The sequence below is a fragment of the Portunus trituberculatus genome, chromosome 42 (assembly GCF_017591435.1).
Source record: "Portunus trituberculatus isolate SZX2019 chromosome 42, ASM1759143v1, whole genome shotgun sequence".
Lineage (NCBI taxonomy): Eukaryota > Metazoa > Arthropoda > Malacostraca > Decapoda > Portunidae > Portunus > Portunus trituberculatus.
The window spans coordinates 21,053,326-21,072,636 of NC_059296.1; the positions used below are offsets into that span (position 1 = coordinate 21,053,326).

At 42.9% G+C, this 19,311-nt stretch overlaps 1 protein-coding gene and 1 long non-coding RNA gene across 2 annotated transcripts in view; one reads left to right on the forward strand and one right to left on the reverse strand.

Annotated features, from left to right (window-relative positions):
- Nucleotides 1-19,311, reverse strand: part of LOC123517748 (metalloreductase STEAP4-like) — a 97,134-nt gene that overhangs the window by 44,614 nt on the left and 33,209 nt on the right. The window contains exon 9 of the mRNA XM_045278159.1: nt 11,366-11,571. Coding sequence (XP_045134094.1) covers nt 11,366-11,571 — 206 coding nt within the window. The remainder of the gene's footprint in view (nt 1-11,365; nt 11,572-19,311) is intronic.
- LOC123517749 lies at nt 8,409-17,354 on the forward strand. Its single transcript, XR_006678563.1, has 3 exons — nt 8,409-8,450; nt 11,305-11,549; nt 16,921-17,354. It is a non-coding gene; the product is annotated as an uncharacterized LOC123517749 (long non-coding RNA).

Sequence of the window (19,311 nt, forward strand, 5' to 3'; positions counted from 1 at the left end):
ATCAGGAGCTGCTGGTACTAAGGCCTGCCTCAGGAGAAATCTTGAGACACCTGTAGAATAAAGATCAAGATCAAGCCTCTCGTGGACAACACAGGCGCTGCCGATACAAAGGCCTGACTCAGAAGAAATTCTGCGTCACCTGTAGCATCAAGATCAAGATCAAGATCACGCGCACCACTCTTTCCCCAGTCAAAACATAACAGTGTCACCAGCAGCTCATCATCCCTAGTTCAACTTACCACCAAAACGCCCTGCAATGTGGCCTAACGTTCCTAAGAAGACCAGGAAGTGTCTTAATCTCAAAGTGAAGCTGGGTGTTATTCACAGACATGAGAGAGGCCAGAAAACTGATAACATTGCTGGCCACCATCTTGACTCCATGTACTGTCTACTATTTTCAAGTCAGCAGACTCTATTAAGAAGGCTGGTGAGACCGTATCTTCCTTGAAAGCTAAAAGAACCACCTGAACTCGTGACTCTACAATGGATAAAATGGAAAGCCTTGTTGAAATGTGGTACATAAGCTTTGTATGCAGTACCATGATGCGCACTTTGTTAGTGTCTTTCCCGTTTCACTCTCCCTCCCTTCATAAAGTTAAGATCATCAACATATAAAGTTATGTACATACATACATTAATGTACATTATAATGACTTAAATTAAACTACCTAAATGTTTAACTTCATAATTTTTACTTTCATTAAACCTTTTACTGTACTATGATGCACTCTCGCTTTGCTTACTCTCAATGGAAGTTCAAATCAGGGGTTAAACTTGTTATAATAGGTTCGCTTAACGAAGTTTCGCTTAACGAAGTGTTTTTAGGAATGTAACCTCTTCGTTAAACGGGGGTTGCCTGTATACCATTTTTAGACATAGAATGTATTTTTCACTGACCTGCTTCTTATATATTAGCATTTACAATGCTCCCTATTACCCAGCCGTCTATTCTACATTCAAAACTTTCGTCATATTCCTCCCTGGTAACCCCTGGTAACTTACGGCAACACTGTCTCCCTCAGCCAGCCACGTCATTCTTTCTTGAAGCATTGGCAAGTAGTGGGGAGGATGGGTGGGTATGTATATAAGAAGCAGGTAAGTGAAAAAATACATTTTATGTCTAAAAATGGTATTTGTTTCACATACAACCTGCTTCTTATATATTAGCAGATTTCCACATTATAGGAGGTGAGTCATGCCATAAGGGTGGAATACGCCAATGGATGAAAGGGTCCACAATAAGACACTCTGGTCTCACCCATGAGGGGTTGGAGACTGGAGAGTGAGAAGGAGACCATGACCAGGCTGTGGTTGGAACTTCTGATCTCCTTTCTAAGTCTTGGAAGTGTCCATTAGTGAGGTAGTGGTCCCACCAAATCCCCAGCAGCGATTACCGGGTAAAGAGCCTTCCTGCCGTTGGATGTCACGGAGATAGTAGTCCACAAAGACTGAGTGGGTCTTCCAACAGGCTGCTTCCATGATAGATGCCACAGAATTGTTCTTCCAGAGAAGAATGGATGTGGCAATTCCTCTTATATCGTGCGACCGTACCTTGAACAAGGGGCTGAGTTCATCGGGAAAAGACTCATGAGCCGTCTTGATTGTATCCCGTAGGAAGAAAGAGATAACTGCTTTAGACATTCGCCTTGCAGGGTCTCGCAAAGACACAAAGAGACTCCGAGGCCGAGAAGTGAAAGCTGTTGCAGCAAGGTAACGTTATACAGCTCGCACTGGACATAGGAGACGTTCCTCATCCTCTCTTCCCACCACTGAAGAGAGACTACGAAGAGGGAACTCTCTAGGAACGGGATTTAGAGGGGTTTCTGTCTTAGCTATGAATTCGGGAAGATATGACAGGATAAGATTCTCTTCTCTTAGCCGTAGCCAGGGCCACCAAAAAGAGGGTCTTCTTAGTCAGATCCCGTAATGAGGCTTGGTGAAGTGGCTCAAATGGAGGACATGTCAGAGCCTTAAGGACCACAACTACATTCCATGAAGGAGCCTTACAAGGTGGGCATTGGACTTGCCTTGAACAAGTCTTTATGACCTCGCGGAGAACTGGGTCAATAGAAAGATCAAAGCCTTTAAGGGCAAACACCCCATTGAGCATGGCCTTGTAGCCTTTAATGGCAGTGACTGACATTCTGCAATCCTGTCTAAGAAAGACCAAAAAAATCTGCAATCTTCTGGCTGGTGGGATTAGAGACTGTGTGACCTCTCTTGCACCACTCCCGAAACCTGTTCCACTTGTATTGGTAATTCATAATAGTGGAAGGTCTTTTAGATTTTGCCAGGAATTCCGTAACTCGGGAGGAATAGCCTCTGTGATGGAAGATTCGCTTGACAGTTTCCACGCGGTTAGCTGTAGCATGGGGAGAGCTTGATGGAATTTGCGAACATGAGGCTGGCGAAGTAGATCTCTGCGCTGCGGGAGGCACCTGGGAGTGTCTACTGAAGCCTGTATGAGGTCTGGGAACCATTCCCTCTGTGGCTAAAACGGAGCAATCAGGATAAGGTTTGTTTGACGTGCCATTCTCAGCTTGTTGAGCACCTTCCTGATCACAGGAATGGTGGGAAGGCATAAAGATCTTGATGATCCCAATTGTACAGAAAGGCGTCTGTGGCTACTGCCATTGGATCCCGAAACGGGGAGATGAAGTTTGGTGGCCTGAAGTTGAGCCTCGTTGCAAACAGGTCCACCATGGGATAACTCCACAAGAGATTGCAAACCTCCTAGTGGAGAGTCCACTCTGTGGTGATGATCTGATCCTGTCGGCTGAGGCAATCTGCTAAGACGTTTGCCGAGCCCTTCACGAATTGGGTGAGGATCCGGACGGCATGAACCTCCGCCCACTGTAGGACTGCTTGAGCCTCGGCATTGAGGCTTCCTGAATGAGTCCCGCCTTCTTTTGCCAGATACGACAGGGCCGTGGCATTGTCGGAGAATACTGCCACCATCTGTCCTCGAACATGTTCCTTGAAGTGCAGAAGGCCGAGACATATAGCTTTGAGTTCTAGAAGGTTGATGTGTAAGGAGAGCTCTTAAGTGGCCCACAGACCGCTCACTGAATTGTGTAGAATCGACGCTCCCCAGCCAACGGTGGAAGCATCTGTGTACAGACAAATGTCCGGGGAAGCTAACTGAAGGGACTGTTCCAACCGAAGATTGTGGTCCAGTATCCACCACTGAAGATCATCCAGGATCTCAAAGTCCCAAGAAACTGGAAGGTCGTCTCCGTCGGACTGGCGATCCCAAAATTGGGAAAGGCGAAATTGAAGGCTGCGCATCCTCCGTCTTGCCCCAGGACATGTGGCCTAAGAGGGCTAACCAAGCCTTTGCTGGAGGGGACTGAATACTTAGGAAAGTCTTGATTTAATGTTGTAGATTCTCTAGTCGTTGTTGTGTCGGGAAAACCTTCAAAAGAGGAGAGCGAATCTCCATCCCCAAATAAATCTTTGTCTGGGAGGGTGTAAGTGATGACTTTTCCCAGTTTACCTGGATTCCCAGTGATGCACACAAACGAAGGAGGTAACTGGTTGCCTTGAGTGCCGTCTGTTCCGATTGAGCTAACAGCAGCCAGTCGTCTAAGTAACGGAGGAGGCGAATTTCCTGTTGATGTGAAGCCGCTGAAACTGGACCCATCATCTTAGTAAAAACTTGAGGGGCCATGGAGAGGCCAAAGCAAAGAACCCTGAACTGGAAATGACGCCCTCTCCATATAAAGCAGAGATACTTGAGGCTGTCTGGATGGACTGGGATCTGAAAATAAGCATCCCGGAGATCGATGGCAGTCATCCAGTCGTGTCTGTGGATGGGGGACATAACCGTCCTCACTGTTTCCATCCAGAAGGGAGTGATAGTCACATAACAATTCAGCGTGGATAAATCGAGGATTGGGCGAAAGCCTCCTGTATTCTTGAGCACCACAAATAGGTGACTGTAAAAACCTGGTTTTGCAGACGTCTCCTCTATTGCTCCCTTTGTCAATAGACGTTAGACCTCGGAATCTAGTGCCTTGCCCTTCTCGGAACCTGGAGGGTAAGAACGAAACCCCAAAGGTGCCGAGGTGACTGGTGGAAGAGATGTGAAAGGGATCTTGTAACCTACACGAAGGATGGAGAGAACCCATGCCTCTGCACCAATTGCCATCCAACTGTCTAGATTCTTGGCCAGACAACCTCCTACTGGAATCTGGGAAGGCAGCCAATCTACTTCCAAAAAAAATTTCTCTATCTTCTTAGGGCGAGGAGCAGAAGGAAGACTAGAGGATGTTGCGGCGGTCTTGAACGATAGGCAGGGTCTATGCGCCGTGTGGAAAGTGAAGTCCGGTGAGAAGTATCACCAGTGGGCGCCGGGCAGGAACCACGATCCACCAGTGGGGTGCCGGTAGCTGGCCTTGGCTTAACCAGTGCCCGAGCTCCTGCTTGCTGGATAGAAATGGAAGCAGCCTTATCTGCCACCCGAAGAGCTTCTTTAACCTTGTCCTCATCGAAGAGGAAGGCCGAGTCAATAGCTGACCTCCTGAGATCAACCTTGCTAGCAGTCTTAAAAACAGGGGGAAGTTGAGAGAGAATCGCCTCCCGTCTCATGGCCTTGACATTAGTTAGAGCGAAAGCTGAATCTTGAGCTGTATCCACCATGGCAAACTGAATGCTGCGGAACAATTGGTCAGCTAAGAGTTTCTCTTCCTGATCTGGTTGTAAAGAGGAAATCAGTCTGTAAAAGGCGCCAATAGCCCAAAACAGAAAATTCTGTACCTCGAGTTGGTGTGCTAAGATACCTTCCAGGCGAGACATATCTGCATGCTGTACCACCATCTGCGGGTCTTTACCCTTAGTGGTGAGGGTGAGGGCTAAGTCTGTATTGAGTTTGGCCACTTTCCCAGCAAACTCGTGTCCACTGACCCCATAGATCCTCCTGTACCAGCCGGAAGGGTAGCGAGCAAGTGATGGCCGGGAGCCTTCATTAGCACAACGAAGAGTTTTGGTGGCAGCCTGTAGGGAAAAGTCCATTTGCTGTGCCCTAGTAAAGCGGATGCGTTTATCCTCCACCATCCTGACTTCCCCTGGGGGCACTAGGCGATGAGATCCTTCCACATATCCAAGAGCCTCCGGAAAACACTGGGCAATATATTCCATCATGGATTGGAAGATTGGAGGGGAAACAGTCTCTCTGTTAACCCTTGTGTCAGCTTTCTCCTCAGAAGAATCTATGCCGCGATCTTCAAAGTATCCAGAAAAAGGGGACACCTGGCAATCCTGGATCTCTTGATGGACCTCAGGTTCTAGTGTGCAGAGAAGATCCTGGATCCTGAAGTGATCCTAGAACAGATCCTGTTGCCTCAGGGTGAGGGACAACAGGGTGAAACTGTTCATGGTGGAAAGAGACATAGGTGGCGTTCGTACCTGGCGCTCCTGTGTGCCTTGTGGACCGAGAGGGGGCGGGAAGCATGGCATGGATCGCACCCCTCTCAAACTGTGTGGGCTTGACCGAGTCCTCAGTCAAAGCGCCCTGGTGTTGCACAGCTGGACACTCACCCAGGGTCTGTGGGCGGAGGCGTTGTACTGGACACACACGCCTGTTCCTGCCCTGACCCCGTCCTGCAGGAGATCCTACATGTGAAGGATCCAAATCTTCCCCCACCTCAGGATGGAATTGCTTGATCCTCCATGGATGATCCTTAGGGGTCCTAGAGCATTTCCCCCCCCATGGATCATGTGGAGGGATAGCCTGATCTAATCCTAACTCATCCCTGGGACTCTCCTGCTCCTGGTTACCGCCCCCCCGCCGGCACGTCAGCTAGGAGTGACTTCACACTTGCGCTGAGGCCGGGAGGGGGTTGGTAGCAGACTGCACCGCATTTTGAACCGAGAGCAAGGGGGCAGCTGTAAGAGAGGCAGTATTAGGAGCTAACCTGCCCTCTACTTCTTTAGACACTATAGCTGATACCATATCAGGGAAGGAAACATATTTACTGCCTTCCTGAAACCCGAGGAAAGCAGTCAACTCCTTAAAAAAAACTTGACTTATCACAAGGAGACACTTTGGATCCCGGAATCTAAGAAATCGAATCCTCAGGCCCCACTGATCCAGGTACCAAATCTCTATCTGATCCTGAAGCCGTGGGTGACAGGACCACGCCACGAGAATCAGAACATTTGGCAAAAAGCTCCTGAGACTGGCCTGATGGGTTAGAGGTTTTCTTCCTAGCTTTATAGTCTCACCTCTTCTGTAAAGTCTGTTGGCACTTACGGGAACTGAGCACCCGCCTGGGACTCCACTCAGCACTGGGACTCCACTCAGCACACTCCCGACATCTGTTGTTTACGTCACAGAAACCATCACTGCAGACAATACATACAGAGTGTGGATAGTCGTGGGCACTCCCAAGGACTCTCCTGCAATCAGATGAAGCACAGACTCTCTTGACAACATGTGAGGCCAAGGAAAAAGGTGATGAAAAGCCCAGCGGTGAGCCGGTGGCATGGCGGGTTGAGTCCTGGCCGCCACTGACACTGCAGTCACCGCTATGGACAAACTCGCCGTCACCATAAGAAGGAGAAGGCGACGACAAGCCCTCCTGAACTTCCTGATGGCCAGCCATAATTGCAAACAGGTCCTTGTAGAGGAAACAGCTGGGCAAAAAGTGTTCCAGAGCACTGTAACCGAGTCCGCACGCAAGCGTGTCTCAAGAAAGAATGACATGGCTGGCTGAGGGAGACGGTGTTGCCGTAAGTTACCAGGAGTTACCAGGGTATAATACGATGAAAGTTTTGAATGTAGAATAGATGGCTGGGTAATATGGAGCATTGTAATTGCTAATATATAAGAAGCAGGTTGTATGTGAAACATATATACAGTAAAGTCCCGGGTTACATCGGTCTCGAGTTACGTCAAACTTGCACTTACGTCAGTCCACTATAAGGCAATTTAAGATTTAAAAAATTGAAAATTTATAAATCATAAAGCGCGGGGTTTATTGTTATTGTTGGCCGCCAGGCGTCACTAGTGGTTATCCGCCACACCGCCCACCTCATGCTTGAATACAATAACACTCTATGTACCTCAGTTCCACCACACCGTTGCCCCTGGCAAGAGTGTTCCTACATCTGCGTTTGCTGACTATCTTAGTATCTTGCTGAATGGCACCAAAAAGAAAACTCCTGAGTGATAGCAGTGATGCTAAGAAAAGAAAAACCATTACGCTACAAGAAAAAGTGGACATAATTAAAAGACATGACAAGGGAGGCAGCAGCTGTGTGTGAGGGAGTGAAGAAGAAAATGGGAAGCCCGTTACCATGACAACGGGGAGGTTGACGACCTTCAGGGCTCGCGCACCTATCACAACAATAACAACTCCAGAGCCTTCGCCTGGGCCACACGACACTTGCAGCTGACTTGCACTGCCTGCACCTGTCTGCTGATCCCTATTGCCCTTTCCTATTGCATTTCCTGCTCTGCTGCCCACGCTTCTACTCCCACCGCACTGCACTACGCTCCCAGCTGTCCGCCCTGGGCATCACAACATTCGACCTGCCTACTCTCCTGGCGGCCTCAGGTGTCCACCCCTCTGGCAACATGCAGTCCTTCGCGTTTGCAGCCCTAATCAACAACAAAAACAAGCTTGTGTTTCATATTCCTACATACTTGTAAATAATATAACAATATAACCTTTTACTTATATAACGCTTCTACTCCTACCGCACTCCACAAAGCTCCCAGCTGTCCGCCCTGAGCATCACAACATTCGACCTGCCCACCCTCCTGGCGGCCTCAGGCCGCCCCTCTCGGCAACTTGCAGTCCTTTGCGTTCGCGGCCCTAATCAATATATTCCTACATAGTTGTAAATAATATACCAATATAAAAATATAACCTTTTACTTACCTGAATAACCATAAAAAATGATTGGTTGAAAACTCTATAATATGCTTTGAAAGTACAAAAACTCGAGTTACGTACAAAATCGACTTACGTCATGTTTCAGGAACGTAACTCTGACGTAACTCGGGATCTCACTGTACGTATATATATATATATATATATATATATATATATATATATATATATATATATATATATATATATATATATATATATATATATATATAAGACTGACACACACAAGCACAAATATGCAAGGAACCTTTCAGAATAATGATTACCAATAATGAAGGAACAATTAGCTATCAACTGGATTCATGCTAGGCAGAGCATAACATGTAAGATAGGGGTATGCAGTATATAATAGAAAATTATATAAAAGTAAGTATACCAGAATTGGTTCATTGAGTTTAAGCAAATTGTTGGTCATTGCATTATTAGATATAATGAAAATTGATGTAGAAATATCTTGTCTCCTTCCAGTAAGCATTTAAGAATAAAAGCATGAAGGAAAAGACAAGGCTGAATTTTGTTTTGTTTCAGGATGCAGCCCTTGCTACGACTTAGGTAAGTACCAACGTGTCCTGCCTGCTGCTTCCCCTTCCTTTCCCCCAAAAGAAAACTTCTACAGTAGACTCTTAAAAGCAAAAGGACGAATTGATTGTCATGATAACGGTGGACAATTTTTTCTTTTCCTTTTTCTTTTATTTGTTCACTTTCGTGTCGTGGCTATGCCATACAAAATGTGATGAGATGAGAAAGTTGGTATAAAATGAGGTGGAAAAAGTCAAGAATGGCACCTCTTTTCTAATCATTGAAACAACCATGCAAGGTGATAGAGTACAGGCAATCCCCGCTTAACGAAGGGGTTACGTTCCTAAAAACCCTTCATTAAGCGAACCAATTATAATAAGTTTGACCCCTGACTGAACTTCCATTGAGAGTAAACAAAGCGAGAGTACAGTGAAAGGTTTGATGAAAGTAAAAATTATGAAGTTAAACATTTAAGCAGTTTAATTTAAGACTAAGTCATTATAATGTACACTAATGTATGTATGTAACTTTATAATGTTGATGATCTTAAATTTATGAAGGGAGGGAGAGTGGAGCGGGAAATACGCTAGCTGGCAATCTGTAGAATGTAAACAAAGGGCGCATCATTCTATCGCATACAAAACTTATGTATCACATTTCCACAAGGCTTTCCACTTTATCCATTGCAGAGTCACGAGTTCAGATGGTTCTTTTAGCTTGCAAGAAAGATATGATCTCACCAGCCTTCTTAATAGAGTCTGCTGACTTGAAAATGGTAGACAGTAGATGGAGTCAAGCCATGGTGGCGAACAATGCTATTAGTTTTCTCGCCCCTCTCATGTCTGTGAATAATACCCAGCTTCACTTCGAGAGTAAGAGACTTCCTGGTCTTCTTAGCAACGCTATGCGACATTGCAGGGTGTTTTGATGGCATGTAGAGTGAGGGAAGACGAGCTGCTGCTGACGCTGTTATTGTTTTGAACTAGGGGAGTGAGTGGTGCGTATTTTGTCCACGAGAGGCGCTAGTGTATTCAAAAGCCTGTCGGCTTCAAACTTGGAAAAAATTACCTGGATAAAATTTCATTAAAGCGAGTTTGGTGTTCGTTAAACAAGTAGATGGTAGTAAAAGAAAACTTTCGTTGTAGCGAAATTTCATTGTGTGAACCTTCGTTAAGCGAGGGTTGCCTGTACTACTATACAACATGTCTGTGATGTTTTTAATAAGGGGATGGCTTTTGTAAGGCCATAGTAATTAAATGAATATTCCGGTGCCTGCAGAATCTAAGTCCACAATGATGGGGTTGGTTGTTACAGTTTCGTACAATAAACTCTAGATGATTTGTTCTTACTATCTACATTTTCAGTAAGTACATTACCTTCCGCAAATGAATAAAAACGCTGCAATGTGCGGTGTTCGGCAAGTTTTCTTTAAATCCAGCAAGCTGCGGAGAGTCACGGAGCTCCATCATACTCGGAAATGAGCAGTACACTGACTTGCATTTGTTTATAGCTGGGGTTTGTGAATAACTGCTGAGTAGGATTCTTATTGTGTCTATAGATCTTTTGTCCAATGACGTGCTACCACCTCTTTAACACCACGAGCTGCGCCAATGGGAATTTGTTATAGGTATTTGTAGGTGGGGTACAGCTGGGCAGACAGGTGCACAGAGACATCTGTGTGTGCATTTCAGCCATGGCCACCATTAACATTAGTTGTAAAGGTTGAGAATATGATTAATGGGAAATCATCGCTCCTGCTGTCCCCGTGGAGGACAGTGAACTTAACGACAATCGAGAAGAGGATGTCCCACAGCCAGGACCTTCAACCTTTTGTTAAGGTATTGTGAGGAAAGGTATTGGTAGAGATAGGGCATATTGTGTGAAGCTATAAGAGAACCGGTGTGTGGGGGGTGGGGGTGGAAAGCAGCCCCAAAGCTAGGATACGATAGGTTAGGTTTATGTTAGGGTTAGGTTAGTGTCCTAGGGGGTGGGTGCACCCCACAGCTAGAAAACATTAGTTTAGGTTTATGTTAGGGTTAGGTTAGTGTCCTAGAGGGGGGCGGGTGCGGCGGGGCAGAGCCCCCTGGCTAGGATACATTAGGTTAGGTTTATGTTAGGGTTAGGTTAGTGTCCTAGAGGGGGCGCAGCCCACTGGCTGGAAAAAGTTAGGTTAGGATTATGTTAGGGTTAGGTTATTGTCCTAGAAGGGGGGTTGGAGGTCGCAGCCCGCCCCCCCCGCCAAGAATACACTAGGAAAGATTTGTTACGGTTAGGTTAGTGTCCTACAGGGGGGCTTGGCGGGGGGGCCGCAAGCCCCCGTGCCAAGAATACGCTAGGGTTGGTTTATGTTAGGGTTAGGTTAGTGTCCTAGAGGGATAGTATGTTAGGTTATGATAATTTCCGCGAAAATTATCAGTTAATTTTTATTCTCCAAATCTGTCCTTAGATTTTTTTTCGGATCGTCATATCTCGCCTCTTTTGGCTCCCCCCTAAAATCCTCGATTCCCCAGTCCCCCAAGCTTGCTGCAGCAGGTAGGGGCGTGGGTGGGATGGAGGAAAAGGGGGAGGTCCTATTCTGTACTTTTACCAATAAGGTAAAATGTCAAGTGTTCTATAAGTGATATAACTACAAAAAAAAAAGTAAGGTCATTAACATCTCAATGGGTAGTCACTGTCACTGGCTTCCTCACCCTCAACACATCAACAGACCACTGTGATGTTGTATAAGATATATTTCCCCGGCTTTTTATTTTTTTTTTTATCTATGTTGGTCATTAAGGATTAAAGAAAGAAAATCGAGGACAAAACGACTCTGGGAAACTTTGAAATGTAATAATCATCTAGATGACAACCCTTTTGGAGAGGCCGAGTAACCAATCGCTTTCAGGAGACCTTTCCAAATTTGAGGCGCGCCGACGCGCCGTGTGGCCACTGGAAACGATACTTACCTGGGCGCCAGAAGGGAGTGAACACACAGCGTAGTCGTCGGCGGAGAAGCCCCAACCCAGCAGGCCGTCGTGCATCACGGCAGTAAGCAGTGCCACCCATCCTAGCTTGCTCTGGATGAAATTAAACTCACGCCAAGTGAGGGTGGCTCCAACGGAAGGCAGAGACGAGACTCCGACGATGAAGGTAATGAACATCGACAAGGTTCCTGTTCCGTGGATGGAAAAATGTTAGTTTGTCTTTATTTTCTGAGATTCGTGTCTGTATCTTTACTTCCTGTCTAAGCAAGGTTCATATGTAAAGGAAGTAGGCTATGCATTTATCAAGTCAAGTTTTCAGATCTTCAACGTTTCACAGGTACTACAAGTGGTCATTTTTACATGTTTCCCCTTCAAACTAAAACGTTTTCTTTGAGCTCATTTTCTTTCATGTATTCTCAGGAGATTCTATGATACTGACACACACACACACACACACACACACACACACACACAGAGAGAGAGAGAGAGAGAGCATATTTTGAAGTTAAGAAATTTTACTGATATTGAATTCATAATTGAACATTATGAACGGAAGGACAATACAGGGGAAATATGAAATATTCCTACAGAAATATAACGAAGGAGTGAAGAAATACGTACCTATCTATAGAGTAAAGAAAAATATACATGCTTGGTACAATGGCAGATGTATAGAAGCTGAAAAGAAAAAAAAAAGATAAAGTTTGGAAGAAACTTTAAAAAAAAAAATGAAAACAACAGACAGCAGTATAAGAATACGAAAAATTAATATATTAGAGTAAGGAGAGAGGAATAAAGAAACTTTGAGAAAGATGTGGTGCGAAAAAGCGAAGATGAACCCAAGCTTTTTTACAATTGAATTTATAAATGGTAAGATGAAGAATAAGGAAACAATAGAAAAATAATTAAAGGAGGGAAGACATACCAAACAGCAAATGATTGAGAGCTTCAATACTGTGTTCACTGAAGAAGAGGAATTTACAGAACCAAATAAGACATTGCGTTGCCGAGGATTGCAGGAAATTATATACTAGATAATTTGGATATCAGAAAAGCAATGGGGCCGGATGGTGTATCAGGGAAAATATTACAATTTCATTAAAAGAAGGGAGAGTACCACTAGAATGGAAACGAGCCAACATAACCCCAATATTCAAGGGAGGAAAGTGAACTGAGCCATAAAATAACAGACTGGTGTCGCTTACAAGTGTTGTGGGGAAGATATGTGAAATTTTTATCAAAGAAAAATGGGTTGAATATCTGGAAGAACACGTTATATCGAACAGACAATCTTGGTTCAGGACAGGAAGGTCATGTGTGTCGAACTTATTAAGTTTCATGGATGGTTCCATGTCAACTGAACCAGTGCCACTTGCACCAGTACCACATGCACCAGTGCCAACTGAACCAGTGGTCAACTGAACCAGTGGTCAACTGAACCAGTTGTCAAGTGAACCAGTGGTCATTTGAACCAGTGGTCATTTGAACCAGTAACCATCTGAACCAGTGTAAACTGAACCAGTACTACTTGAACCAGTACTATTTCAACCAGTGACCATCTGAACCAGTGGTCATCTGAACCAGTGCTACTTGAACCAGTGCAAACTGAACCAGTACTACTACTTGAACCAGTACTAATTCAACCAGTGACCATCTGAACCAGTGGTCATCTGAACCAGTGCAACTTGAACCAGTGCAAACTGAACCAGTAGTACTTGAACCAGTACTAATTCAACCAGTGACCATCTGAACCAGTGGTCATCTGAACCAGTGCAACTTGAACCAGTGCAAACTGAACCAGTAGTACTTGAACCAGTACTATTTCAGCCAGTGACCGTGTAATACAATTTAACCCTTTTTCGAAGGCCGATGGTACTGTACTCCGTTGTGTAACCCTTTCATTACAGGTGTAACTCGTTTATGTTAGCATCCTCCCTGCACCAGCTTAAACCACGCATACTGAATTAAAACAACAAATTATCCTAGGCTTTGCATAGAATTAAAACAAGAAATAACCCTAGGCTTTGTACTGAATTAAAGCAAAAAATAACCCTAGGCTTTGTACTGAATTAAAGCAAAAAATAATCCTAGGCTTTGTATTGAATTAAAACAAGAAATAAGCCTAGGCTTTGTACTGAATTAAAACAAGAAATAACCCTAGGTTTGTACTTAATTAAAGCAAGAAAGCAAGAAAGCAAGAATGCCAGTTAAATCTGCCATTGAACGACGTATTAGACGAACACGCCAAAAAGAGGAGAACATCCAACCACCTCCTCAGTCTCGAAACTTTGAGATACCTAATGATTATGCAGACATTGTCATGTATGATTGCACGGAAGGGTTTCATAATTCGCTCAAGTCACTTTTTATGTGCTCTCATCCAACAATGTGGTCTTTCATGAATGGTATCAGAAAAGACATTGCAGTTCATAGGCTAACAATGCAAAATGCCCAAGCTGTCAATCTTGAGAGGCCAAGAAATACATATGTACTTTTAGCAAACAGACTAGCAGTTAAAGTTAGATCTTATGGTGAAGAAGCCGACAAGTTACTTTAAATAAGTACTAACCTAGGGTTATTTCTTGTTTTAATTCAGTACAAAGCCTAGGCTTATTTCTTGTTTTAATTCAATACAAAGCCTAGGATTATTTTTTGCTTTAATTCAGTACAAAGCCTAGGGTTATTTTTTGCTTTAATTCAGTACAAAGCCTAGGGTTATTTCTTGTTTTAATTCAATGCAAAGCCTAGGATAATTTGTTGTTTTAATTCAGTATGCGTGGTTTAAGCTGGTACTGCATTTTATTTATATTTCTTCAACTTTATTTTTCTTCAAGATCTGAATATAATTAGTTTACTTACAATTCAGAGTATTTTTTATTCCATAAAATATGTGCGAGTTCAGCAGAATTTGTTGTGACTCAACTGTATTTTTATTTCCTTCGGAAACCTACATTAAAATGGTCACACTTCATTTACAAACACAAAGTGAAAAATATTTCACAAAAAGTAATAAATAAAAATAAATAAAACAAGAAAAGGAAATATAAAAACTGTTATAAGCTAGGAAAAGAAAAAAAAAAAAAAGAAAAAAGTAAAAAAAAAAAAAAATAAATAAATAAAAATATAATATAAAACTAAAAAAAAAAAAAAGGTCCGCGACAGCATCCCGACTCCACGTGTCGCAGGACTGGGACCAGCTCAAAATAAAAATGGCTTTGCATAAGCGCGTGGTTTAAGCTGGTGCAGGGAGGATGCTAACATAAACGAGTTACACCTGTAATGAAAGGGTTACACAACGGAGCACAGTACCATCGGCCTTCGAAAAAGGGTTAAATTGTATTACACGGTCACTGGCTGAAATAGTACAAATTCAGTACAAATCCTAGGATTATTTCCTGCTTTAATTAAGTACAAACCTAGGGTTATTTCTTGTTTTAATTCAGTACAAAGCCTAGGCTTATTTCTTGTTTTAATTCAATACAAAGCCTAGGATTATTTTTGCTTTAATTCAGTACAAAGCCTAGGGTTATTTTTGCTTTAATTCAGTACAAAGCCTAGGGTTATTTCTTGTTTTAATTCAATGCAAAGCCTAGGATAATTTGTTGTTTTAATTCAGTATGCGTGGTTTAAGCTGGTGCAGGGAGGATGCTAACATAAACGAGTTACACCTGTAATGAAAGGGTTACACAACGGAGTACAGTACCATCGGCCTTCGAAAAAGGGTTAAATTGTATTACACGGTCACTGGCTGAAATAGTACTGGTTCAAGTACTACTGGTTCAGTTTGCACTGGTTCAAGTTGCACTGGTTCAGATGACCACTGGTTCAGATGGTCACTGGTTGAATTAGTACTGGTTCAAGTACTACTGGTTCAGTTTGCACTGGTTCAAGTTGCACTGGTTCAGATGACCACTGGTTCAGATGGTCACTGGTTGAATTAGTACTGGTTCAAGTAGTAGTACTGGTTCAGTTTGCACTGGTTCAAGTAGCACTGGTTCAGATGACCACTGGTTCAGATGGTCACTGGTTGAAATAGTACTGGTTCAAGTAGTACTGGTTCAGTTTACACTGGTTCAGATGGTTACTGGTTCAAATGACCACTGGTTCAAATGACCACTGGTTCACTTGACAACTGGTTCAGTTGACCACTGGTTCAGTTGACCACTGGTTCAGTTGGCACTGGTGCATGTGGTACTGGTGCAAGTGGCACTGGTTCAGTTGACCGGCAACCGAGATGGATGGGTGGACACACCTAGTATACCTGGACATAAAAAAAAAAGACTTTAGATCAAGTCCCTCACGGCAGGAAGTTAGAGAGTATAGGAGGAATGAGAGGAATTTTGTTAGATTGGATAAGGGATTACTTGAAGGACAAAACGATGAGAACTGTGATCAGAGATACACACTCATGTTGGGGTAAAATAACAAGTGAAGTGCCACAAGTGTCAATGTTAGCCCACATTATGTTGGTTCCAGGTATACGTAAATGACATACAGAATGGGGTAACCAGTAATATTAATTTGTTTGGTGATGATGTAAATTTGCTAAGAGTAATCAGAACTCTAGAAGACTGTTTGCTGCTGCAGGAAGATATAAATAAAATTTATGAGTGTACTAAAAAGTGGAATTAGGAAAGAGTAAGAGAAGACCGGTATGGAACTATGTGTTGGGAGAGAAACAGGTAATGAAGAATAAAGAGGAAAAAGATCTGGGAGTGGTTATACAGGAAAATCTGAACCCTGAAAAATACATAAGTAACATATTTGGATTAGCAGAAAAAACGTTGACTAATGTTAGAGTGGCATTTCGAAACATGGACAATGATAAAAAAAAATATATATATATATATATATATATATATATATATATATATATATATATATATATATATATATATATATATATATATATATATATATATATATATATATATATATATATATATATATATATATATATATATATATATATATATATATATATATATATGTGTGTGTGTGTGTGTGTGTGTGTGTGTGTGTGTGTGTGTGTGTAGAGAAATCTGAAGTAATAACTGAGTCCAACAGTTAAAGGATTTGACTCGTTGCCTTCACTTATGATATCCTATTCATAACGTTTATAAATGGTAAAATATAGATGACATTCTCTCTCTCTCTCTCTCTCTCTCTCTCTCTCTCTCTCTCTCTCTCTCTCTCTCTCTCTCTCGATATTAATAGCAACATGTTAGGTTGAGCCAAGGCCCCCGAGACTAAATAACACGGGGACTTCGGCCAGAGGGTGAAAAGGTCTCTGACATGGGCAAAACCAATGGAAACTTTGGAATATTCATAATTTCAGCTGCATTACTTCGATTATATCATCATTATATTATATATTTTTACTTGATAGCTAACTAGCTAGGTCTGTAATGTACGTAGGCCTATATAGTGTTTCATGAGAAGCCGTTATTAATTACTTCACAAAGGTAGTATATTTAGTTCAATAATGGCAATTATTTCAAATAATTGACTTGTTTAAAAGTTCCTTTTCTTCAAAGATTTTCAGACCGAAACAGACACATATTTGGGGAACTGCGGTCACTACAATCTACTTCCCTCGAAGGCGTGGGGTAAACTGAAGCTTACGTCTGGCAGCTGCCGCGAGGAATACTTCACTTCTACCCGGGACTTCACTTGTAACTGCTACACCGGTGCCGCAGTAAAAAAATGTCTTGAAGTGTCTTGCTCATCTGCGCGTGCGTGGGTGGCCTATGCACTGCCAGACGCACGAGGAGTTAGGACAAGATTTACTAAGCATACTGCGCATGCGTGAGCAACATGTCATACTGCACCATCATGTATAGGGATAAATACATGTATTTTCCAAATTCTTTCGTCGTATATACAGTCAAATAAAATGTTTATTTAAAAAATTCAAATTATTGGCATACAAACAGGTCATTAATATCACAAATAAATATTTCCATCTCAAGCATGATGATTCCCCCCGATCGAACAGTTGTCACTTAGTGAAATCAACGAAGATTTTTAGGAGATATGGAGTGTTTTAAAGGAGTAGAGAAATGGAGGAATAAAAATTAGGAGTTTTTTGTAAAGTCGAGAGATGGTCAAACCCCTTCCCAAACTCTGCAAACTCTTGATTTAATGCCCATGGAATTGGCAAAAGGGTAACAAAAAAGTGAGGGACACGAGGAGAGACGAGAAGCGACGCCGTCGCCGACTCAACTCTTAAGCATGTCGCCCACCAGATCGGAAACGACGCGTCGGAACGGACACGAAGCATCGGAAAAAAATCTAAACCATACATTTGAACGAGCTAACGCCCACCTGATCGGATCGGAAACGAAACGACGCGTCGGATCGGAACGGAAACGACGCGGATATCTTAGAAAGAAATTTTTTGTGATGCTTCCGATGCGTCCGAGAGACTGCACATGCGCAGAACGGTGTTTGGAGAGGAGATGATGCATGAGCGTGGCTGTGACGGGCAAACTGCACTTACGTGTGGTGTGATAGAGGTGTACATAAGTTGTATGCATGAGTGAGTTGTTTACGCCTTTTTTTTTTTTCATAAATGTAATAATTCGTTTAAATTCAACATGAAAATGTTCTGTTTTTTTTTTTTTTTTTTTTCCTTACTAATTCGTATATAGAAACTTTCAACGTGTAGCTGGACAGACTGAGAGATAAACATAGCACCCGCGTCGTTTCCGATCCGATGTCGTCTGAGCTGGTGGGCGTACTGAACGTCGTGTCGTGTCCGTTCCGAGGCTTCGTAAGCTTCTGCGGCGTTTCCGATCCGATCTGGTGGGCGACAAGCTGTATGTGCATAGGCCACCCACGCACGCACAGACGGGCAAAACACTTCCGGGACATTTTTTACTGTGACACCGGTGCAGCAGAAAATTTTCCCCTCCTGACTGAAATTCCCCCCGGGAAAATTAGCCTAAGACCGATATCCCCCGGGAAAAGCAGCCCGGTCTGTTATTCCCCCGGGGGGAGTTTCAGACCTAAGATATTTTTCCCCCCATAGGCCATTTCTCCTTCCCCTTACACAGAAACTATTTTAATGAATTACATAATCAACGGTAAGTTTGACAAAATGATAGGAATTTTTTCTACATCAGAATCATATTAGTTTATGTAGTCTGGCAATTTACTGATACTTTTGTAGTACGTACTGATAATATGTTGAATTTATATGGCAAAGTACTCACCGATAGCATGTAGGCAGCACATCATCCGTCATGTTCCGTAGTTACTGATACTATTTCATTATTGTCTGCGTTGGACTCAAAAGCAGTTTCAGGTAAAACAAAGCTAATGCCTCATTATACTTGTCATAATCAGATTATCAGGATCATCGTAAAAAAAAAAAAAAAAAAGTCTATTGGAGGGCTAGATAAAAAGTACTTAAAAAGCAATTAAAAATAACGGATTTTTAAGGAGTGTTAATTCGTTTTACCCGTTGTCTTTTTGATTGTGGGATTGAATTACACTTGAGACAACTCCATGAGGCCTTATAAGTTTGTGTTGTTCCGAGGCACGCAGTGTGGTACCATTCATAACATGACTGGCACTCGATCACTTCGCGCCCATCTGCCGTAATTCCTGTACATTCTTGACATAGCCATGCCCCAGGAATGTCGTCCTCCTTTGCCTTAAGTGTTGCATGAAGCGTTGTAATTGCATCCTCATCCATATATTTGTAAACACATTTAAGTGCTTGTCTTCTCATGACAAGCATGCCAGGAAGCTTCTCTGGTTTTGTCTCTGTTTCATCTTCTGTGACTTGTTTTCCTTCTGCTTCCACCCTTCTGACAGCTTTGTCATCTGCAAACATGAGTAAAATTACTTTTTCTTCTGCTGGAATATGTAGGACTCCCGTTTGTTCAGGATATTGCTGCTGCTCATTCACAGATGTGTTG